Raw genomic sequence first — 25,300 nt, 5'->3', positions numbered from 1 at the left:
TGGAAATTCCTTTAAAAAACCAGGAATAAAACTGCCATATGACCCCACAATCCCACTACCGAGCATATACCCTGAGAAAACCATAACTGAAAAAGACACATATACCCTAATGTCAGCACTATTTACAATAGTTAGGACATGGAAGCTACCTAGATGTCCGTCAGCAGATGAATCGATGAAGTTGTGGTACATATATACAGTGGAATATTGCACGCGTGCTAAGTCACTTCAGTTGTGTCCAACTCTTTGTGACCCTATGGATGTAGTCTGGCAGGCTCCTCTGTCCATGGGATTCTCCAGGCAAGAATACTGGAGTGGGTTGCCAAGCCCTCCTCCAGGGGATTTTCCCAACCCAGGGATTGAACCTGCATCCCTTGCATTATCTCCTGCATTGCAGGCAGATTCTTTACCACTGAGCCACCAGGAAGCCCACAATGGAGTATTACCCAGCCTTAAAAAGGATACATTTTAGTCAGTCCTAAAGAGGTGGATGAACCTAGAGCCTGTTATACAGAGTGAAGTCAGAAAGAGAAAAACAAATATTGCTTATTAACACTAGTCTTTCCCAGGTGGCTCTCATGCTAAAGAGTCTGTCTGCCAATGCAGGAGATGCAAGAGATGTGGGTTCGATCCCTGGGTCAGGAAGATCCCCTGGAGTAGGAAATGACAAGCCACCCCAGTATTCTTGGCCAGAAAGTTCCATGGACAGTGGAGCCTGGCGGGTTACAGTTCATGGAGTTGCAAAAGAGTCGGACACAACATGCCACAGCACAGGCACATGGGAGGCTGCTTTCTAGGACAAGTATTGTATGTGTGGTGAATAGCATTTCATACTTTATGTGCTGAAGCTCTTGATTCTAGAGAATTGATGATCCTAGAGAATGCTATATATGGAATCTAGAAAGATGGTACTGATGAGCCTAATGAGCCTATTTGCAGGGCAGCAATGGAGACCCCAGAGAGAACAGACTTGTGGACCCAGGTGGCAGAAGGAGAGGGTGGGATGAATGGAGAAAGTAGCATGGAAGCATATAAATTGCCATATGTAAAATGGATAGCCAGGGGAAATTTGCTGTATGCAGGGAGCTCAAATCAGGTGCTCTGCAACAACCTAAGAAGTCCAATGGTGTAGGAGGGAGGGGACATATGTGTACCTATGGCTGACTATGTTGATGTATGGCAAAAACCAGCTCAATATTGTAAAGCAATTATCTTCCAATTCAAAAATTAAAAAAAAAAAATACTGGAGTTGGTTGCCGTTTCCTTTTCCACGATATCTTCCCCACCCAGGGACTGAACTGGCCTCTGCATTGGCAGGTGGATTCTTTACTGAGCCACCTGGGAAGGCCATATGAATGGCTAATAAGCATATAAAAAGATAATCACACATACACACACACACGTTTCAAAAGATACCCAATATCATCAGTCATCAGGGAACTGCAAATTAAAAATACAATGAGCACACAACATTGTAAAGCAATTATCCTCCAATTAAAAAAAAAAAAGAACATTAAAAAAAACCACTATGAGAGAACACGGTGTACCCACCAGAATGGGTAAAATTAAGACTGTGAAGAGCCAGTGTTGGCAAGGATGTGGAGCCATCAGAACTTTCATATATTCCTGTTGGGAATGTGAAATGGTTCAATCACTTTGAAAAGCAATTTGGTTGTTTCTTATAAAGTTAAACATACACCCACCTATTACCAGCAGTATTACTCCAAGGTATTTACCCAAAAGAACTGAAATTATATGTCCATACAAAGACTTGAAGATGAATGTTCACAGTAGCTTTATTCACAAATACTTATCAACAGGTGAATAAAGAAATTGTGATATACCAGTACAATGAAATATTATTCAGCAATAAGAAGGAATAACCTACTGGCTTATGCAACAATATTCTGCTGAGTAGAAGAAACCAGACACTAAGGAATACATGTCATATTATTTGATTTAGTATATAAAATTATAGTATTAGGCAAAATTAATCTATAAAGTAGATTGGTGGCTGAAAAGTCAAGAAATTGACAGTAAAGGGATGCATGGACACTTTCTGTAGTTGGGATGATGGTTACATGGATGTCTTCATTTGTTAAAACTCATGGAACTGCTCAGTTGAAGAGGGCACCATTTTATGGCATGTAAATTATACACCATTGAAGTTGTTATAATTGTAAAAAAAAAATTGTAAATAAAAACCCAACAATGCTCTTGGAGATTAAAAATGTGACAATCTAAAATTAAAAATATTAAATTTAATAGAATTAAAAGTTAAAGAACTTATGCAGAAAGAATAGTTTGGAGAAAGAAATTGAAAATAGTGAATCAGTCCAGAGAGTCCAATATTCAACCATTAGGAATCACACAAAAAGTGGAGAAAACAAATGAAAAGAAAGCAAAAAATTGCACAAGAAAATTCTCTAGAATTCAGGGGCATAGATCTTCAAATTAAAAGAAGGCATTGGATGCCATGAACAATAAATGAAAAGACCCAGAATTGTGAATTTGAGATCACCAGGGATAAAAAGAAAATTTGAAAGTTTCCAGAGGATGGAAACTAGACTTTAGGAAATGAGGGCAAAAGCAGGGAGAGCAGTGTTAGGAGCTGAACTGTGTCCTCCTAAAATTTCAGGTGTTAAAATTTTATACTTTTAATGCTAACCCTTTGTATTATATCTCAGAACGGGATAGAATTTGGAAATAGGGTCTTCAAAGAGGTAATTGAGTTAAAACAATGTCTTTAGGATGGGCCCTACTCCAATATAACTGGTATCCTTACAAGAAGAGGAGATTAGGACACAGAAGTAAAGAGGAAAGACCATGTATCAGTAAAAGCAGAGATGTCTAATCCACAAGCCAGCTGGAGAGGCTGCCAAAGAAATAAATTCTGCTGACACTTTAATCTCAGACTTCTAGCCTCCAGAATTGTAAGAAAATATATTTCCAATATTTAAGGGGAGAAAAAAAGAAATAAGTGATCATATGTCAAGGAATGGAATCAGAGTGTTGTTATAATTCTTAACAGCAATTAGATGCCAGAAGATGTTGGGGCAATATCCACAATATGCCAAGGAAAATGATCTTTTTGACCCACAATTAGCTAAATTATAAATCATATGTGAGAGTAAACATTCAAGGGCATGTAAGGAGGAGGGTTTTGATCCACTCTTTTGTTTTTTTTGGTCCACCCTTTCCAGGTACTTTTCCTTTGGCTGTATCTTAACCTGCTAAGAGGAATAGGACCAATTTCTCAAATTGTTCTCATTCTTATTACCTTTGATAATTTGTTTAAAACTATATAATGCTAGGAATTGTTGGAAAATGAACAAGATCAATGAAAATGGTAAATAATGAGATGTTACAAAGTTTTCAAAGGCAATAAAATCAGTGGAAGTGAAAGTGGAAGTCACTCAGTCGTGTCTGACTGCGACTCCATGGACTAGATCCATGGAATTCTCCAGGCCACAATACTGGAGTAGGTAGCTGTTCCCTTTTCCAGAGGATCTCAGGGGATCAAACCCAGGTCTCCCTCATTGCAGGCAAATTCTTTACCGGCTGAGCCACAAGGGAAACCCAAGAATACTGGAGTGGGTAGCCCTCCCTTCTGCAGGAATCAAACCAGGGTCTCCTGCATTGCAGTATTCTTTACCAACTGAGCTATCAGGGAGGCCGGTTAGATGTTAACTCATGTTAACCTAACACTTTATAACTGAGAGACTTTAAACATGGTTGTACAAAATGAAAGATTGTAGAGAAAGCGTTTGGCCTAGGAATTGGCGTGTGATAGGTGCTTATGGTGGAAAGACCCTAAAGTGATCCGCAATGACCTCTCTCTTCTGGTATTCACATCTTTGTAGAATCTCTTTCCTTTGAGTGCAGGTGTAAACTGTGACTTTGTTCTAACCAACAGAATGTAGCAAAGATAATGAGATGTCTCTTGTGTTTAGTTACATTATATAAGGCTTTATTTTGCTAGCAGACACCCTCTATAGATCTCTCTGTTAGCTTGATGAAGTAAGCAACAATCCCATGTAGCCAGGAACTGCGGGCTGCTTCTAGGAACTGCAAGTGACTCTTGTTGCTGAGGTTGGCCTCTAACCTCCAGCTCATTTTGTTGTTGTTGTTGTTGTTCACTTGCCAAGTCATGTCTGACTCTTTGCAACCCCATGGACTGCAGCACTCCCAGCCTCCCTGTCCCTCACCGTCTCCCGGAGTTTGCCCGCGAGTGAGAAAAATATGCTGAGTCAGTAATGGATTTGACAATCCTGCATTAACTTTGAAAGGGCATTTCTAATCACCCTTACCTTCCAAATCTCTATCATCTTAGCCCTCAAAGTCCTCTTTCTTAAGCTGTTAGGAAAGTTTCTATCTTTAGATGAAATGTGGCTATTTCACCTCGTTTTTTAGAGTTTGTGTCTGTTTCACTATCTTGTCACAGCAGTCAAAATCTAGGGTATATTTTTGAATTCCTTGAAATTTTACTTATAGATTTCTCCTAGTTAATTATAACATAAAAGCATTAAGTAAAAGAATTCACTTTTTCCTGCTACTCTTCAACAGAATATAAGGAAGTGTTTTAAAAAAAACTTTCAAGTGGTCCTAAAGAAACTTTTAGTCTTAAAAGTATTTTTTAAATTAATAATCTACTTTTTAGAGCAGTTTGGAGCAAAACTGAATGGGAAATATAGAAAGCTCATATATAACCCATCCTCACAAATGAACAACCTCACCCACTGACAATGTCGCGTGTCATAGAGGTACACGGTCATTATAACTGATAAACTGACATTGATACATCTTTATTACCTTAAGTCCATAGTCTATTATATTATAGTTCACTCTTGGAGTTGTCTATGCATTTTAACAAATGTATAATGATATGTATTCACCACTACCATGTCATACAGAGTGGTTTCACTGCTCTAAAAATTTTCTATTTTCCACCCACTTCCTGACACCACTGATCTTCTTACATCTTCCTAGTTTTGCCATTTCCAGAAAGTCATATTGTTGTAATCATACAGTTTGTAGCCTTTTGAGATTGGCTCTTTTGGCTTAGTAATGTTCATTTAAATTTCCAAATGGTTCCATTTTTATGGTTTGATAGCTCATTTCTTTTTAGTGGTGAATAATATTCCATTATCTACATTTACCACTATTTATCTATTTGCTTTCTGAAGGACAACTTGGTTGCTTTCAAGTTCTGGCAATTATAAGTAAGGCTGTTATAAACATCCATATGCAGGTTTCTGTGTGGACCTAAGTTTCCAATCCATTTGGGTAAGTACTAGGGAGCATGACTGCTGGATCAAATGGTAAAAATATGTTTAGTTTTATGAGGAACTGCCAAACTGTCTTCCAAAGTGGCTGCACCATTTTGTGTTCCAATGAGCAGTAAATGAGAGTTCATTTTGCTCCACATCCTAACCAACATTTAATGTGGTCAGAGTTCTGGATTTTGGCCATTTTAATAGGTGTGTATCTTTTTGTTGTTTTGACTTGCAATTCTTTAATGATATGCTGTTGGACATGTTTTCATATGCTTATTACCTAATCATCTTTTTTGGTGAGGTATCTGTTCAAGTCTTCTGCCCATATTTTTAATCAGGTTGTTCCTTTTCTTATTGTTGAATTCTAAGGGTTCTTTGTATAATTTGGATAACAGTCCTTTATCAGATGTATCTTTTGCAAATGGTTTCTCCTAGTCACTAGCTTGGGTTTCATTCCTTTGACTAAAGTAATTTTAAGGAGTAAAAGTATTAACATTTATGTATTAATCAACTGGATAAAAAATTTAAGGAGGACTAAATGTTGAACATAATGTAATATTTAATAAAACAGAGTTCATTTATCTGTATGATACATAGTATTACTTAATGTGTTTCTCTTATGTTGGAGGTACTGTTACTCCTATAATTTAGTATAACCTTACTATATTAAAAAATTTTTTTAAATTTATGTATAGATAAAGGTCACAGAAGTAAATTCAGTTTTAAGCAGTAATATATTATAAATTTGTCTCAAACAATATATTAAATATTAAAACTGTGTTAAGAAAAACAGCACTTTCACAATTATAATTAAACTGTTTAAATAGAAAGTTACTACCCCCAGGTGAAAGATAGATATAGCAATATCATGCTGTAAACACTGTTTTGAAAACATGCAATGCATTGTTCATTCACATAATTATATGCCATTATATGAAGAATAAGAATTAAACATTCTTCAAATAAACAGTGAAACAAGCAACAAATATTTACTTAGCATAAAGTTTATTCACATATATAAAAAATGTCTGCAATAGGAAATCCATTAAAGCCAAAATATAATCAAGCATATCAGAAAAAAATGCATTCAAAAGCAAGTTGCTTTTTCCAGATAATGAAAATGCTAATAAGTACTGAATTGTCTTAAACTTTTACCTGTTAGGGAAACATTTTTAAACAACAAAAAAATGCTGAAAGAAACACAATACGGAAGGTTAAAGGTATCAATATATGTCATACATGTTCCAGAATGCTACACAGGCAGGATTTACAAAAGAATCTAGTTTTTAAAAAATTACAGAAATTCTAGACATTCTTCTAGTAGTATAAATGCCACATACAATATTTCAAATCAACCAGTAACTAATACAAACTTATTTCACATTCAGTTAGAATAAAAACAGTACGAATAATATGAAATTAAGCTTTCAAACAGCACTGACAAACTTCTTCTCATTAAAAAATTCACTTGTACGTATAGGAAGAGTACAAATACACATAACTTATCTGAGAAATAGAAAAAAATTGTTAGAATTTTATAGGCAAACAGGAAACCAGTTACAGAGAACACCATTGCTCTAATTTTTAATTGTTCTGAGATTTTCACTGAACTCTGTGTATTTACTCAGAGGGCATAATATTAATAGATGCAAAACTCTGACACATAGTTTGTGCTCTTTTTGATTTTTTTCATCTTAAAAAGAGAATATTCTGTGTAGAATTATCTATCGTATTGAAGGCAGAACCCTATAAATATGTATTTGTCTTTTTCTAGTCTTATTCCTGGTGGCTCAGATGATAAAGAATCTACCTGCAATGCAGAAGACCTGGTTTGATCCCTGGGTTGGGAAGATCCCTTGGAGAAGGAAATGGCAATTCACTCCAGTATTCTTGTTTGGAAAATCCCATGAACAGAGGAGCCTGGCAGGCTACAATCAGGGTCGCAAAGAGTCGGACACGACTGTGTAACTTTCCCTTTTCTTTTTCCTTTTTAAACCCATATTACATTCATGTCCTGATTGTAACAGAGGGGAAAACTGCCTAATTAACTATAAAGTTTGTGTCATGAGAGATTTAATGGTTAACACTAATCAGTTACTCAGGGAATAAGCACAAACAAAAACAAATTAACCAAACCAAAAAACCCACTACCAAAAATACAACAGGAATAGAAAAGGGAGAATGGGACAGAAATACATGTCAATACTTTTTTATTAATATTTTCCTTTTAATTATCATAAGTATTTGTTGGTTATGATTCTATCACATTTTCTGTTTTATATTTAAAGTATTATGGATTGGATTCTCAACATTGGATTCTCTACAAACACTAGTTATTTCATAATCTTGATGAATTCCAGATTTGTTCAGGTTAGAGGAATGGTTTTACAGTAAGTGATGGCATATGATAAATCTCTGCTGCTGCTGCATGACGGGTTGTCACAGGCCCTGAAGCTGGATTTACAGTAAGATTTCTGTGAGTCAACTGGAGTAAACAAGTTCATGGAATATTTTAGATTGTGATTCAATAAAAGATAAATCGTATCTTATATTTTTATCCATCCTAAGAAACCCATGTGTGAGAAAACACAGATATGCAATATATGCTCTTATACACATTTATGTATAAATGACAAATGTCTATACATTTCTCATACAGACTTAGAATTGTCAATACTTTATAATTTGAGACAGTGTAATTCTATAGGTATAAGATGGGGTTGAAAAAAGTGTGCTTGCTCATTCTAAACCTAGCTCTTACCAACATGTTAGATTTGGGGCTTAATGTTTCCTAATTAGCCTCAGAACCAGCATTAGGTGCTTTCTTTCTTTCTTTATTTATTGGCTGTGTGACACGTGGAATCTTAGTTCCCTGCCCAGGAATCAAACCCATGCCCCTTGCATTGCAAGTGCAGAGTCTTAACCACTAGATCACCACGGAGGTCCTGCCTCTGATCTTTTAAACAGGATTAAAATAAGGGCAAAGTTATATGAGTAAAAGTGCTTATGTAAAGCCAATATATGACTAATAGTAAAATTTTTATAGGTTATGTAGGTGGCATTAAAAAGACCACTTTTCCTAATTATATCCAAATGTTACTATGTATAAAATAGATAACTAATGAAAACACTGTAAGAGAACGCTACTTAATGTACTGTGGTGACCTGAATGGGAAAGAAGTTCAAAAGGGAAGGGATATATATGTATGTATGGATGTATGTATGGCTGATTCATTTTGCTGCACAGTGGAACCTGAAAGAACAATGTAAAGCAACTACACTCCAATAAAAATTAATTTAAAACAAAATGAAATATCAAACAACAACAAAAATTTTTGCTAGATGATTTCTTTGCAACAAGTAACCAAAGAGACTCTGAAAATATCAAACGTAAAGTCTTTAGCAGTCTATAATGATTAAGATCTTTCTTTCATCTGCATTAAGATCACACTGTCTTAAAAGAGAGACATACACTCAAACACAGTGTAATATGATTTATACTTTTTAAACATTTAATTTGGAAGGAACTACCAAATGCATGTGAGTTTTAATCTCATCCCTCTAAAAATTATAAAACAAAATACAATTTTATAGATGGTATTACATAGAAAAAAGCAATGCCTGGCAAAAACATAAAGAACAGAATTTTCTATTTCTCAGGAGTATGTTATTTTTTGAGTTCCTGTAAAGAGGAAACAAATTCACATACACATAACATACACTCAAATAAATTTGTGCTCACACATTCATTCCAGAAGTTTATAGCTTATACTCTATTATGTTTATAAGGGGAGATTGGTCATATACAGAATTAGAAGAAGATACAAACTATAGGTCAAAATTATTACCTATGATCTTCTGTGTCCAGACATTAAAAGATTGCTGGTAACTTTAATCAATATTATTTTGATAGCAGAAAAGTAAGTTACTTCTAGGTTCTCAAACTATTGTTTATAAACTTTGAAAAATTTTCCAGATTAATAGTTATGCATAGTCAGATACAGATAATTTAGCAATGAAAATGGGTTTGTCTACTCGTCGGTAATATGCACAAATTTATGAAGCTCTACTCCTAGATTTGAGGCCTATGATCTACTTCGTGGTCTAACAACCCTTGCAGATCCTTTCCATTGCAACCATGTTCCTTCTGAAGAAGTAACTCCCTAGTGTTTATTTTTTAAAGAAAACTATTGACTGGCCCCCTCCACAATAAAGTATGACTGATAGCAACAGTTCATGACTAAAATGTGCAAAATATAGTGAATGCTATGTAATAATTTAAGATAAAAAACTGATTTTATTAAGGTTATTGATTTATATTTACATGTCAGATTCTGTGAAGTATTTGCAACCAAAAAGAAATCCTAAAAAAGAGTAGGTCCAATATTATAACTTGGAATAATCTAATAATTAGAAATTCTTTTTCTTTTTTTTTAGTATTCAATACAAAAAATCTATGGGGTTTCCCTGGTGGCTCAGACAGTAAAGAATCTGACTGCAATGCTGGAGATCCTGGGTCGATCCCTGGATCTGGAAGATCCCCTAGAGAAAGGAATGGTTACACACTCCAGTATTTTTTTTTTTTTTCACTCCAGTATTCTTGCCTGGAGAATTCCATGGACAGAGAAGCCTGGCAGACTACAGTCCATAGGGTCTCAAAGAATCGGACATAACTGAGAGACTAACACAACAACAACAAATCTACAACCTTTTCTGTACAAAGAATACAGACAGTTCACCAGTTCTAGCTGTGACATCCATAACAGATTCTTTTGAACAGAACAGTGCTCTCTTTTTAACTGCAAGGATACAAAATTCCTTATCCAGCTGATAACGATAAAGTTCAGGTTAAAGATGCTGACAGAACTCCAGTGGCAGAGAACACATGCTTATTTCTCCTTTATTCTCTATAGTTTGTCATAAACGTCTGAATTGACCTGTCTTTTTTGGTTCAGGGAAAAGAACCACTTAAATAATGTGAATGTCCTATATTACCAAGACAATGAGGGCTTAGTGAGACGGGAGTGACATAGACTTTTTAAATACCCTAAAATCATTTGCCGGCCCGGGATAAGGTGGTGGTGGTGAAACACTCTGTTTTCTGGTCAATGCCACTGCCTGTTCATAAGAAGGTAATCCTGTATCTTCCAATGAAGGTGGCGATGGAGACAAGACAGCCTCCTCTGGTCTTCTGAAGGTGATGGAAGGAGTGTGTCTGCCCCTTCTTACGTAAATGTCTGAAGAACTAAATAGAGAGAGCATTGAGGTCTCGGAAAGGCAATATTTTAGGTTAAGACAGCAATATTAAGAAATCCAACTATTTAGATCAAAGCTGAACCTTCTTTATTAATATAACAAGTTTTATTTTACCCGTAAACTCTGAATGAGTCTTGGTTTAGTGGGAAGACCAAGAGCTTTGAAGTCAGTCATTGGTATGAAACAGGATCCTATCATTTCATAGCAATGTGACCAAAGGCAAGGTAACCTAACTCAGGTTTCTTCCTCTGTAAAATGGGAATAATAATAGCTACATCATCAGAGATGTTTTTTTGTGCATTGAGAAAGATTATATAAGGCATCTAAGCAGAGTCTGGAATACTGTAACAAGGACTCAAAACACGTGAATTCTTTTTTTTCTCCTATTCCTGAATTAAAATTTTCTCAAAGTATGGTGTTAAGCCAAATCCAGGCTTTGTTGAAAGGCGCTACAACTCAAAGCTAAGGAAATTGATGCCACAGAGGTAATAACATCAGTGGATGTCCATTTCTCTCCTCTGTTACCCCAGCAGCCTTGCTGCCTGGTCCATCCCTCCTCAGCAGGACTTCCATCCCATCATTCTTCTCCACAAAAGTCTAACTTGAAGTCTGCTTTCTACTGAATCAACTTCCAACTCCTGTGCCTACTTTTCAAAGCCTCCTTTAATCTAGCCTTGCTTTATTTTATGGCTCTCTGCCCTTGCCAAGGTAGCATCTTTACTCCCCATTGATTTCCACAGATGGAAGCCTAACAATTAGAAAAAAATATTTTTTAATTAAAAAAAAAAATGGCTTAGTTCAAGTTCCACCATTTTTCACAAAACTTTGTCACCTACACCAGCCAATGAAAGCTGAAATGCAATACTGGTCTGGTGTTCCGAAACTACATTTCCCCTTCTCACTTGTGAATTACAAATTATAACTTAAACATAAGTAAATTGATCCACTTAGACTGTGAAGTTGGCTGTCTATGAAGCATCTATGCAGAAATTAACCTCTTATAGTATGGTTAATAAGATAATTAAAATATATAGATAATCCTGAACCTATAATTAATATTTATAATAGGATTCTTCCTAATAAGAGAGTTTAGCAGACCCAAAATACTGTACACTTTTGCAAACTAAATTAATATCAACTTGCCTCTTAGAATACCTTTTCTGTTGGAAGTTACAATGAGATCTGAAATTGAAAGGAAAGAGAGAGGAAAATAGCAGAGAGAGAAGAAAAGAAAAAGGTCTATATAAATCAAGGAATTGGATAATCTGCTCTTCAATAGTTGAGAGGTGACTGAGAGCCTCAGAAGTTTACTTAGAGGGCTCAATACAATTCCTCCTCTGTTGGAAATCTGGAATGTACGCGTGGTAGGCTTGTCACTTGCCACATTCATTAGGTTGTGATGAAAAGTACTACTAGTTTGCTTATAGGAAACAGGAGAGACATGTTTTACTTGAACAAATAAATTTTTCCACGTTGACCTTCAAAATCTGTTACAGGAACAGTATAATGATACTAAAATCATTAAGTGTTTTCACAGTGATTTCTTACATACATCTTACATGACTGAAATCAGAAAGTACACACCAAGAACATCTCAGATAAGCTGACAACATTATATTATACCTATTTTCCTCCATAAAGTATAGGGACTAAGAAATGAAAAGATCTTGTTGCCCATTTCTTGGCATGTTTTTACAAAAGAATGAGACAAACTATTCTAACAATGATCTCATTTTTCACTCTTTTTCAAAATATTCCTCACCTTCCCCCACTTTCAGACTTGCAAAATGTAGAAAGAAAACATGTAACTCTGTTGGAAGAATTTCTTGGAACAATTGATAAAAAGTACTTTAGTCAGTTAGTAAGTATTTAAAAGTTAATCTTAACACAAAGGAATGTCTTGTTAACCTAGTTTGAAATGTGCGCTATAAAGGGTTGCTCTGAGAATCAAAGTGAGACAGTAGATGTAAAAATGACCTGTAAATGGGACAGCATTCTACTGTACTAAGGATAACTAATCTTACTTTTAAAATAAGAGATATCTGGGTTTTCAAAATTTAATAATAACATACACAGAAAACATGCATAAAAATGGCACCTCTTTACTCCATGTGTCTTTGAATTCTGCTTCTAAACTCAGGCAGGAAAGAAGCTAGAAGGCTTCAGAGAAAAAAAGGCATAAGGTAAGAAGGTGTAGTGGTGTGGAAAAGCAGAGAAATGGAAGAAAACAGGAAAGAGAAGAGAAGGATGTTGAGCATGACACTGAATAATAGCTCTGTTCACAGATCTTCAGGGAAATTATTAAATACTGAGGGCACACACATGGCCTTTGGGGGAAAATATTGTAAATGGGATAGAAAAGAAGAAAAGATAAAAGACAAGGAGAGTCTTTAAAGATAAATATCCCAATTTCTTCATTAACCCATGAATTTCCAGGTATCCTGCAGCTTGTGGAGAAAGCCATATTAAATAAGCCCTTGAAAATGGGGAGAACTTGCTGATTCCCTGATTCCCTGATTCCCTGTCTGTTAAGTAGGTGATTCCCTGATTCCCTGTCTGTTAAGTAGGTGAAATTAATAAAAACCTCAGCTTAAAGACAGTGGCTTAAGAAAAATTACACAAAATTTTCCTTACTTTCTTTCACTTTTCACACTTGTAGAGGATTTATAGAACTCTCAGACAATCTCCTTAGTTCCTGCCTGTGATCACCTAATGCCTCAGGGGACTGTTTAGGAATTCCAGCCGGGGGACAGAATTACACTTTACTTGGGGCTTCTCTGGTGGCTCAGATGGTAAAGCGTCCGCCTGCAATGCGGGAGACCCGGGTTCGATTTCTGGGTCGGGAAGATCCCCTGGAGAAGGAAATGGCAATCCACTCCAGCATTCTTGCCTGGAAAATCCCATGGAAGGAGGAGCCTGATAGGTTACAGTCCATGGGGTCGCAAAGAGTTGGACACGACTGAACAACTTCACTTTGCCCCTGTCCTCTGCCCCCTTTGAGGGCATGTCCTCCTCTGCAGGGGCTTCCCAGGAAGCAGCGGTAAAGAATTTGCGTGCAATGCAGAGGACACAAGTTCAGTCCCTGGGTTGGAAGGATTCCCTGGAGAAGGAAATGGCAACTCACTCCACTATGCCTGCTAGAGAAATTCCATGGACAACGAACGGAGCCTGGTGGGCTACAGTCCATGGGATCACAAAAGAGCTGGATACAACTAAGAGACTAAAACAACAGCAACAACCAACTTCCTGTGCACTCTTACTATGGGCATCCTTTCAGACTTGCCTCTGCCCTTGCCTCTGTCCTTTCATCACACTCAGAAAACTTGGCTTTAGCTTTTATCTTCCAACGGATTTATCCTAATTCCACCTCTATTCCCCTACACTCTTACCTTAACAATAAAGAAAAAAATTTTACTATGGTAAAATATGCATAACATAAAATTTGTCATTATAACCATTTTCAGGTGTACAATTAATGGTATTCATTATATTCACAATGTTGTACAGCTATCACCACTATCTATTTCCATAATCGTTTTATCACCTGGTCAATAATGAGCATCTTTATAGAATTTGGAACCGTAAATAGGGTAAATAAGGATATACAAGAAATAATTCTGATTGCCTGTTTCGCATCTGTTGCTTTTTTTTTTTTAAATAAGGTAGTTCTACACTTTTATCTATACTTGCAGATAAGAATATGAATGAGAATAACTTTTTATTCTAATGATGTTGAGATTTATTATGCAAACAATTATGGCCTTTAGGAAGCTTTACTAATATGCTGGAATTCAGTTAATAATAGCAATGTATTAACATTGGCTTGTGTTAGTCACTCAGTCATGTCCGGCTCTTTGTGACCCCATGGATGGGAGCCCGCCAGGCTTCTCTGTCCATTGAATCCTCCAGGCAAGAATACTGGAAGTGGCTACCCATTCCCTTCTCCAGGGGAATCTTCCTAAACTAGGGACTGAACCCAGGTTTCTTGCATTGCAGACATTCTTTACCATCTGAGCCACCAGGGAAGCCCAAAGTTGGCTTGTTAGTTTTACAAATGTAATATGGTAACATAAGAGGTTAACAATGAGGGAACTGGCTAAGGATATATAGGAACTCTCTGGGCTATCTTTGTAACTTTCCTGTATATCTGAAATTATTCCAAAATAAAAAATATACTTCAAAATATAGGCAGTCATTTTTTTAGCCATTTAAAAATAATAGTATAGAAAGTATAATCATAAATTAAATATTTTCACTTGATACTTACCCTGGATATTGTTGCCTGTGACACTTGGTGATACAGAGATAGTAACCAACTAATCCCAAAATAACCAAAAATACTCCAGCAGCAATTAATCCAGTCAGAAGGCCCATAACGTCAATTTTCTCTCTGTTAGTATCTTAAGAGAAATCATTAAACTAACATAAATATAACAACTGAAAAGCACCAGCTATGATTTCAATAAATTTAACATTGAGTGTAAGCACATTATTAAGCATCTAATAATTAATATTGGTTATTTTTAAAAGTCTGTGCCAGAGACATGACCTGGGGCGGGGGGCGGACATATATTTCCTAAAAGCCCTAGGTATGGCTTCATTTATTTTTATTATTTTAATTAAAATTATTTATTCATTTTGGCTGTGCTGGGTCTTAGTCGTGGCATGTGGGTTCTAGATCCCTGACCGGGGTGGAACCCGGGTTCCCTGCATTGGGAGTTCAGAGACTTAGCCACTGGACCACCAGGGGAAGTCCCTGATTTATTTTAAACGTCTTCTTAAATGAATAAAAGTCTAAGCAGGATAAACATATTCTTTGTTCAACTATACACATTTTGATATTAACTACTGACAGAAATTTACTAAGCAACTCCAGAGCAGCTACGTAATATAGTCTCCCTACAGCTGGAGCCCTGCCTAGGAGGAATGAATAAATCGCTGGTAAAAACAAAACAAACCTGACTAAAAGCAACTAGAGATGATCAGTGCAGATAAGACAAAGGATCTCCCCTCTCTAGAAGTTACTTAATTCTATCTAACAATCTTAATTTACTTAGTAGCCCAAGTATTCCATTCACTTGTAATGGTAAAAAAAGAAAAAAATTAAAATAGCTTACTACTCAAAAGTAACAGTCTGACTTTTATTCTGTGCAAGTCCTGACTTAGCTGAGCTGTTTAAAAGAGCGAATTAAGCCTATTATCTCATTTCCCTAGTATCTCACCAAACTTGATTTTCAGTGTGTAAATAGATGAATGCGGCCTTCTCTGTCTTAGATAGCCCTGTGTATAATTGAGAAATCTTTCCCGGATTTACAAGATATGTAAGTTGTGCAACAACCAAACTCAAACAACGAAACTAAAAATGTACTATGATGGAGGATGGGAAAAAAAAACATTAAAATTGATCCATTCTTGCCTTACCTGATTTTGTGGTTGGTCCTCTAACTGAATATTCTTGCCAAAATTTCATCTAAGAGAAAGGCAAAAATTTCCAAGTTTATTTAATTTCTTTAACATCATTTCATTTGTTCTCAAGGACCTCGACTAGAGGTGATAAACACTTGGCATGTGCCACATATAGGACACCAGTTCATTCATGCTGGAGCAAGTGACTCACTCTATTAAATAATTAAAGCATTGCCACCCACTACCGTTTCTTCCAACTCTGAAATTGGCCGGCACTTTATTGCTAGTGCCAGCTCTTTACCACTGGACCCTGATATTCTTCCTTCATTGGCCCAGGGCCCTCACTCAGGTATCCAGGGACACTATCGAATTAGAGAGTTGATGAAAACAGCAGAGGTGGAAGTTGAAGCAGAAGACTCATGATCGTGTTTGAAAAGGAGTCTGACCTTTTTCTACACTAGGTGAGCCTTCAGTTCGCTAGGAGATTTTTATACGTTTTTTAAACAATTTATTTTTGGTTGTGCTGGGTCTGTGTTGTTTGCGGGCAGGTTTTCTCTAGTTGTGGCAATCGCCAGCTACTCTCTGGTTGCAGGGCAAGGGCTTTCCATTGTGGTGTCTTCTCTTGTTGCGGGGCACAGTCTCAGCAGTTGTGGCGCACGATTGACTTGCCCTGAGGCATGTGTGATCTTCTGGGGTCAGGGATCTAACCCGTGTCCTCTGCATTGGAGGCAGGCTTTCAACTACTGGACCACCAGGGAAGCCCTTGCTCAGAGATTTTATTAAAAGGTATTTATTGATTTGCAAAGACATCCCTGAGACTTTTTAAGTTCAGTGTTACTTGAGAGAATGGAAGCCGTTTTTAAGGAACTGTGATAAAACTAGAAAATGGTTTCGTGAGAAACAGTATAGAATTTCAACAGACACAACTACAAGGCGGAACAGTCTTTGCTTCCTTTCTCTAATAGATGCAGCAGGTAATAGCAGGGAATGGGAGGCTGGGGAGAATTTGGGAAGAAAAAGAGCTGAGTTTCAGTAACACCTTCATTTGAAGAATACCGACTAAAGAGGAAAATGGGATTCTTGAGGAAGGGGAAAAAGAGCTGGGGTTATTTAAGCTTGGGGTTATTTACAAAAGCAAAGAATCTGGGTCACTTGATATTCTTAAAGAATATGCCAGATTATAACAGGGACAGTGCTGGCTATTTGTTTTGTATTTTTCAGGATTAACAGACAGAAGTTAATTATATTTTAAGGGAGACATTCTAAAAGTTTATTGCCAAGCAATAAACTCCTGAATGCAGGGAATATATATTTTATCCTCAGTTTCTAGGAGAGCATATGACACATAGTAGATTGTCAATAAGTACTTGAAATGTAAATAGTCATCAAAAAGCTAAGTCTTGATAGGAAAAATTTCTCTGAGTTTTGACTGATTGAAGCCTGAGTCAGAGAACTAACTCAATATCCTAAAGTTTAATTCACTGTGCTTCAAGACTGTCTTCGAATATCATAAATGTTAAACACAAAATTATAACATAATTGATAATTTGCTAATTACTGTAAACCTAGGAAAGTATAAAGTAAAATCTAAATGGGTTAATTAGCATTTTAAGAAAGTAGAAAGAGATAACAGGTATACAATCCTAATTTTAAGGCATATAATTTCTAACGTCTGAAAAGTACCACTTTTTAAAGTACAATTTAATAAATGTCTAGCCAATTAACATCATCAACAAAATTACCGTTTTATCTTCATCCACAAAAATCTCTCTGGCTTCCTCATAATTACAAAGTTCTTCTATGCATTCTCTTTCTAGGTCACCGGGAGTGAAGAGCTCCAAATCAAATCTATTATATAGGAGGTGTCTATGTATGAACAGGTTTGCTTCTTCTTTTGATGTAAATACTAACAAAGAAATAGAAAGATTTCAAACATTGATAAAAATAAGGCAGAAAATTCCTGTTTTAATTATGGGAGGAGCACATAGTTCCTTTGATGTGGTTAAATTATGCCCAACTTTCTTCTGTGGTTTTAAAATCTGACAAAAAGAAATATCATCAGTAAAAATAATTCCTGCTAAAGATGAAATACAGATATTAATCAAATTCCAGGACATAGTTGAGTAGATTATGTCCAAAGTTCTCAGCATAAGTGAAAAAAAATTGAGTTTCATTTTTCTCCTCTAGACAATTATTTTTCCAATAAATGACAGGCCAGACTACGCTATCTCTAAAGCACTGGTTTCCTATTATTTTGACTGAGAAAAATTAGTCTGGTGTAGTGGCAGAGTGTTAGACACAGAAGACACAGATTTTTCTTTACTGATTTGGCTTAGCTATCAGCTGTATCTCCTGGGATAAGTCACTTACACCTCTGGGTTGCCATTTCCTAAATCACTTTTTTTTTTTTGGCAGCGCTGTGTGGCATTCAAGATCTTAGTTCCCAACCAGGACCGAACCCATGCCCCTGCATTAGTAGCACAGAGTCCTGACCGAGACTGCTGGACCACCAAGGAAGTCCCAGGTGTGAGTCTTAACAGAGCTATTTTGTCCAATATAGCAGCCACTAGTCACATATGGTATAGAAAACCTGAAACGTGGCTAGTGTGACTTGAACGTGCTGTAAGTGTAGAATTCAGACTTAAATTGAAGACAGTGGGGAAAACCACTAGACCATTCAGGTATGACCTAAATCAAATCCCTTATGATTATACAGTGGAAGTGAGAAATAGATTCAAGGGACTAGATCTGATAGACAGAGGGCCTGATGAATGATGGACAGAGGATCATTAACATTGTATAGGAGACAGGGATCAAGACCATCCCCCTAAAAAAGAAATGCAAAAAAGCAAAAAGGCTGTCTAGGGAGGCCTTACAAATAGCTGTGAAAAGAAAAGAAGCGAAAAGCAAAGGAGAAAAGGAAAGATATAAGCATCTGAATGCAGAGTTCCAAAGAATAGCAAGGAGAGGTAAGAAAGCCTTCTTCAGTGATCAGTGCAAAGAAATAGAGGAAAAGAACAGAATGGGAAAGACTAGAGATCTCTTCAAGAATTAGAGATACCAAGGGAACATTTCATGCAAACATGGGCTCAATAAAGGAAAGAAATGGTATGGACCTAACAGAAGCAGAAAATATTAAGAAGACGTGGCAAGAATACACAGAAGAACTGTACAAAAAAGATCTTCATGACCCAGATAATCACGATGGTGTGGTCACTCACCTAGAGCCAGACATCCTGGAATGTGAAGTCAAGTGGGCCTTAGAAAGCATCACTACGAACAAAGCTAGTGGAGGTGATGGAATTCCAGTTGAGCTATTTCAAATCCTGAAAGATGATGCTGTGAAAGGGCTGCACTCAATATGCCAGCAAATTTGGAAAACTCAGCAGTGGCCACAGGACTGGAAAAGGTGAGTTTTCATTCCAATTCCAAAGAAAGGAAATGCCAAAGAATGCTCAAACTACTGCACAATTGCACTCATCTCACACGCTAGTAAAGTAATGCTCAAAATTCTCCAAGCCAGGCTTCAGCAATACGTGAACTGTGAAATTCCAGATGTTCAAGCTGATTTTAGAAAAGGCAGAGGAACCAGAGATCAAATTGCCAACATCCGCTGGATCATGGAAAAAGCAAGAGAGTTCCAGAAAAACATCTATTTCTGCTTTATTGACTATGCCAAAGCCTTTGACTGTGTGGATCACAATAAACTGTGGAAAATTCTGAAAGAGATGGGAATACCAGACCACCTGACCTGCCTCTTGAGAAATCTGTATGCAGGTCAGGAAGCAACAGTTAGAACTGGACATGGAACAACAGACTGGTTCCAAATAGGAAAAGGATTACGTCAAGGCTGTATATTGTCACTGTGCTTATTTAACTTATATGCAGAATATATCATGAGAAACACTGGGCTGGATGAAGCACAAGCTGGAATCAAGATTGCCGGGAGAAATATCAATAACCTCAGATAAGCAGATGATACCACCCTTATGGAAGAAAGTGAAGAACTAAAGAGCCTCTTGATGAAAGTGAAAGAGGAGAGTGACAAAGTTGGCTTAAAGCTCAACATTCAGAAAACTAAGATCATAGCATCCGGTCCCATCACTTCATGGCAAATAGATGGGGAAACAGTGTCAGACTTTATTTTGGGGGGCTCCAAAATCACTGCAGATGGTGACTGCAGCCATGCAATTAAAAGATGCTTGCTCCCTGGAAGGAAAGTTATGACCAACCTAGACAGGATATTAGAAAGCAGAGACATTACTTTGCCAACAAAGGTTAGTCAAGGCTATGGATTTTCCTGTAGTCATGTATGGATGTGAGAATTGGACTATAAAGAAAGCTGAGTGCTGAAGAACTGATGCTTTTGAACTGTGGTGTTTGAGAAGACTCTTGAGAGTCCCTTGGACTGCAAGGAGATCCAACCAGTCCATCCTAAAGGAGATCAGTCCCTGGTGTTCATTGGAAGGACTGATGTTGAAGCTCAAACTCCAATACTTTGGCCACCTGATGTGAAGAGCTGACTCACTTGAAAAGACCCTGATGCTGGGAAAGATTGAAGGCAGGTGGAGAAGGGGACATCAGAGGATGAGATGGTTGGTTGGCATCTCAGACTCAATGGAGAAGAGTTTGAGTAGACTCCGGGAGTTGGTGGTCAACAGGGAGGCGTGCTGTGGTCCACCAGGTCACAAAGAGTCAGACACGACTGAGCGACTGAACTGAACACTAAGTGTAGAAAGGGACTTCAAAGACATGGTTAAGAAAAATGTAAAGTATCTCAATGTTTTCTATTGCTTATATTTGTAATATTAGGGTAAATATTTGGAATATATTGGGTTAAATACTTTATCAAAATTAGTTGCACCTATTTCTTTTTACTTTTTAAAATGTGGCTGCTAGAAAATTTTAAATGATTCATGTGGTGCACATTCTATTTCTACTGGCCAGTGCTATTCTAGCATCTTCATTTCTAAGTTATAAATAAGATTTATAAGCTACTTGAACTAAGGAGGGGAGCCAGAATCAGTTCATTAGTGCTAGTTGTTTTGAGAAATATTCTAAAAAAGTAGACCATTCTGTCCTGTGACAAAATGTTGGTTCTTTCCTCTTCTTTGTTCTCATGGATTTTACGCAACCACGAAACAGAATGAAAAACTTTCCAAGTCGCCATCATTTCTCATTGGGATTCTTATAATGGCCCTCTAAGTCATCTCCCTGTCCACAACAGTGACAGCACATTTCCAATGTGCCTGGATCTCTCCTGCCTTTGAACTTGCTTTCCACTGAATAGAACTTTCCTCTCTCATTCTGCATTCTTACTTCCTTCCACATTTTGTTCAGTGTTACCTTGAACCCCATCGCTACTCACCTCTGCCAATCCCCATTCCACACTGTGATTTTTTCATGGCACTTTCTATCTAGTGTTCTATATGCTTTATTTACTTATCTGTTACCACTCTGTTCCCCTAGCTAGAAGGAAAATTCCATTAAAGCAGGGATGTTGACACATAGAGGTGCCCCCCAAATTACTTACAATAATAACTGACTGAACCTGACTTTCCTCTTGGACCTAAATTCTCGGAGTTGAGGCAATACAGAGGTATGGCCTGTTTGTAATCTTGGCACAGGTTTATAATACTAAACCAGTGATGAAGTAACTTTGAGTCTGCTTAACTTAGTTGTACTGTACTTACTTACAAAGTGTGATTTCAGAACAGAGAATTAGAAATCTGCCTTTGTATTGCTGCTTCTCAGATATGCCCAGATCTTTACATTTTACTGGCTAGAAAAGCAGTGCCAAATTTCTCATTGTTGGCCTCCTGTTATCTGAGTTACAAAACACCCCTGACTTCTAAATGGGACCTTCAACTTAAAAGAAAAATAAAAAAGTGAGTCACAAACACTTTTATTGTTCCTGAAATGATATTTATGCCAATGAAAGTCTCAACTGCTGTACAAAACATGCCTTCTGGGAGGGACTGCTGTCCACAACTTCCCTGAGGTTGAAAGTTCTAATTCAGTCCATGGTTCATCTTAGACCTTCAATGCCTTATCAAACTTCTTGCCGCCCTTATGATCTCAGGAGAAATACAGTCCTTTGTTATTTGGGTTCTAAGTAGCCTGGACTTGCTTTTAATTAAAAGAAGCAAACTTCCATGCCCCTGGAGCATCCTGAACTTGCAGCAATGGTTCCTGTTTCCCCTCTGGCCATTGCCAGAGGATACACTGGCCTTTGCACTTTTGTATCTGCTGCCTCAGATTATCTTCTCATCTTTATTTCTCCTGACTTAGACTATCCTAAGAGGCTGTCTATTTCCCTGTTTTAAACCTACCAACTGAGATATTCTATTCTCCTCTCTCCTGTCTCTCCCTGCTTTCTAAATAAGTTCCCTTTGAGTCATTTAAATCCCACCTCTCGGCTTTATCAGAACACAACTGAAGGTCTTTTATTTTCCTACTTACTTTTCATATCTCCATTTGTTATATCTCATACGCAGAGAGCACTGACTTCTGCGCTATACAACTCTCCAGAGACATAGCTAATATGCTAACTAATACCTAACTAATACTAATGCTAACTAATACTGCTAACCAATACCTCTGCTCTTGAACTCTGTTTCTACTTCTGTCATAGAGTTTATGGAGATTATCAGTTTACACCCTGCCTCATCCATTAGATGAAGCAGTCTATGCGGATTTCCAGGCAAGAATACTGGAGTAGGTTGCCATTTCCTTCCCCAGGAGATCTTCCTGACCTGGAGAAAAAACTCAGGTCTCCTGCACTGAAGGCAGACTTTTTTTTTTTCCATTAAAAAATTTTTTATTTATTTTTTAATTGAAGGATAATTTCTTTACAGAATTTTGTTTTTGTCAAACCTCAACATGAATCAGCCATGGCTATACATATGGCCCCTCCGTCTTGAACTTCCCTCCCAGCTTCCTCCCAATCCCACCCTTCTAGGTTGATACAGACCCCCTGTTTGAGTTCCTGCAGGCAGATTCTTTATCAACTGAACCACCAGAGAAGCCTTTTAAATACACACACTTCCTCGTTTACATTTCCCACAGATATCTCCAGCCTTCTGCACTCAAGTGATCTCTAAATTCCTTCCACAGTTTATGATGTCCTGGAGAGTGTCTTTTATGCCTATATCTTGTGAATGAATGAACGTACTCATAAACATTTTGGACCCAGCATCTGGTCCCGCTGAGTATGGATCATCAACCTTATATATGAATGGACTTAAATATACGGTGCAACGTGGAAGGCACCAGGAAGGATCTCCTTGCAAATCTCTGTTCCACTAATACTTTATCCAGTTGCTTAGGATTCTGTGGTCAGTGTTTGATTCCTTAAGGTTAAGATATTGCCCTGTTTTAACACACACACAGTATCCTAGAAGGCTTGAGACACTAAACTGTATTAACCATTATTAGTGTTATGATTAGGAGTTTCAGTGTAACAGATCCTTCTCAAAAGAGAATGAGCGTAGGACCTGATGAGAATTAATGGGGGACAGATATGTGTGGGGAGGTGGATCCAAAGCATTGGCACCAGGTAGGGAGGCACCGTGATTTGGCAGGGAGAAAGCCAAGTTCTTTCCTTTCCTGTGTTTTCTAGGTTAGGCTTTCAAAATGTGGGCAGGAATCTGTTTATGACCTGGAGACCACAAGGTGTGCAATTCTAGGTTAGCAAGCCCCAAACCTAATCTTCTCACACCATCTAACTTTACCCACATAACCAGACATTTAAAAGTAAAAAAGGACCTCAGAGGTCACTCCACTCCTCACTCCCTCATCATTTTAAAAGCTGAAAGGGGGTTAAGTAACTTGCCCAGAGTCTGCTAACAAATCCAGACTAGGTCCTGGACTCCTTGTCCATCTTTCCAGGAAGAACAATTAATTATGCCCATCAGAATTACCACACAGCCTCATCTAGAAAAACGGCACTCACTGATTTTCAGAAGTTGAAACAGGTTTTCCATTCAGTTAACTACCCACCTGGTCTTAAATACATATTTACAAAAGTAACTCTCAGAACTAAAAATTGCCGTTGACATAACAAACCACATTACCAAATAAACTACAAATTAAAGCGCATTTTAGCGCTTCTACGATTGATGAGGGCATTTAATCTCAAAGACTACACTTTCTCGTTTCAGCCCTGGAATACAGGCTCGAGTTTTCAGAACGGTTTCTTGGGATCTGCAGCCGGGCTCACCTTCTTCTCTCGCATGCCTAGACTCCTCCGAGGGACTTCTTGTGCAATGAGGAAACGCGAAGGTAACTACGGGCAGTTGGCTGAGTAGCACCAGGAGTAGAAACATAGTCTGGCAACTGTCAAACAAACTGAAACAAACAAAATAACCAACCAACCAAAAACACAGGTCAGAAGTGCCCCCAGCCTAGCAGGTTAAATTCCTATGGGAACGAGTCACCGACCTGTTGTGCTCAAAGTCATCGCGTGACTGCGCCCCGCGCGCGGTTTCGGTCGCCAGGGTCCGACCGGCGCCCGGAAAGCGGCCCCGAAAGCTCCGGGGGACAAATGCCGCCTCCCCTCCATCCACCCGCCCACCATCCCAGTCCCCACCTCCCTAGCCTCTGCCCTCCGGACTCTGAGGCCGGCTGAGCGGGCGCCTATCGACCCTCTGCGTTGCAATCGGACCTGGTCCGCCGAGGAGGCCCCCTCCCAGCCACCCATTCCCTGCCGGGGCCGAGCCTCCGGGCTCCCGCACCTGCAGCTCCGGGCGCATGTTCCAGCAGCAACCGGGCCGGAGCCCCGTACTTCGGTCGTCCCTGCGGCCGCCAGACCCTCGGTCTCGGCCCTCGCCGAATCCGCGCCTTGCTCTTCGCAGGGCGGGAAGGGCCCCCTCGCTCAGGCCGAGGCAGAGCTTGGGATCCGCGGAGGGGGCGCCCTGGCCGGCTCCGGGACGCGCGGTGCGAGTCTGCCTGGATCCCGGGAGGCCGCGGAGTAGAGCGGTGAGAACCAGAGGAGGCAGCTACCTGGGAGCACCCGACCGCGCTCCTCCCCGCGGGGGCCGGCGCACCTGTGGCGGGCGGGCTGGCGGTTGACTGGCGTCTCCAGGAGCCGCGCCTCGCAGCCGCCACCACCTCTTTCTGCGCTAAGCCCTGGGCGAGTCCGGCCGCCTGCAGCCAGTTCTGGCCCCGCCTTGGCGCGCGGGTGGCGGGTTGGGGACTGGTTTCTAGACCCCGCGTCCTCCGCCGACTCAGGGCAGCGTGAGTTCACCTCCCAGCGCTAAACAGAAACCACCTGCTGAACCCTCCCTCTGGCTCGTCTGGGGATTTTCGACTTGGGTTTCACTAGGCGACGAGCTCTATCTTTAAGACCTTGGAGAAGGCAA

At 38.6% G+C, this 25,300-nt stretch overlaps 1 protein-coding gene across 1 annotated transcript; it reads right to left on the bottom strand.

Annotated features, from left to right (window-relative positions):
- Nucleotides 1-8,057: 8,057 nt before the first annotated feature.
- On the bottom strand, nt 8,058-25,084 carry PRRG4 (proline rich and Gla domain 4). The gene is made up of 6 exons (XM_040258962.1): nt 24,674-25,084; nt 24,160-24,287; nt 17,681-17,844; nt 15,954-16,002; nt 14,800-14,932; nt 8,058-10,521 (listed from the first exon to the last, which is right to left on the bottom strand). The coding sequence occupies exons 2-6, from the start codon at nt 24,263-24,265 to the stop codon at nt 10,287-10,289; spliced, it is 687 nt and encodes a 228-aa protein (XP_040114896.1). The 5' UTR covers nt 24,266-24,287; nt 24,674-25,084; the 3' UTR covers nt 8,058-10,286.
- Nucleotides 25,085-25,300: the final 216 nt, after the last annotated feature.

This window comes from Oryx dammah, unplaced genomic scaffold (assembly GCF_014754425.2).
Source record: "Oryx dammah isolate SB20612 unplaced genomic scaffold, SCBI_Odam_1.1 HiC_scaffold_17, whole genome shotgun sequence".
NCBI classification, from domain to species: Eukaryota; Metazoa; Chordata; class Mammalia; order Artiodactyla; family Bovidae; genus Oryx; species Oryx dammah.
The sequence above is the reverse complement of the archived record's forward strand: the minus strand, read 5'-3'. Positions and strand labels throughout refer to the sequence as shown.

Bases quoted from the DNA above. Each gene is read 5' to 3' on its own strand.
- PRRG4 (XM_040258962.1), bottom strand. From the start codon at position 24,265: ATGTTTCTACTCCTGGTGCTACTCAGCCAACTGCCCGTAGTTACCTTC. The intron at 17,845-24,159 runs GTGAGCCCGGCT...TTTCTTTGTTAG, and splicing joins TAGGCATGCGAGAGAAGAAG to TATTTACATCAAAAGAAGAA. The intron at 10,522-14,799 runs GTAAGTATCAAG...CTCTCTATTTAG, and splicing joins CACAGGCAACAATATCCAGG to TTCTTCAGACATTTACGTAA.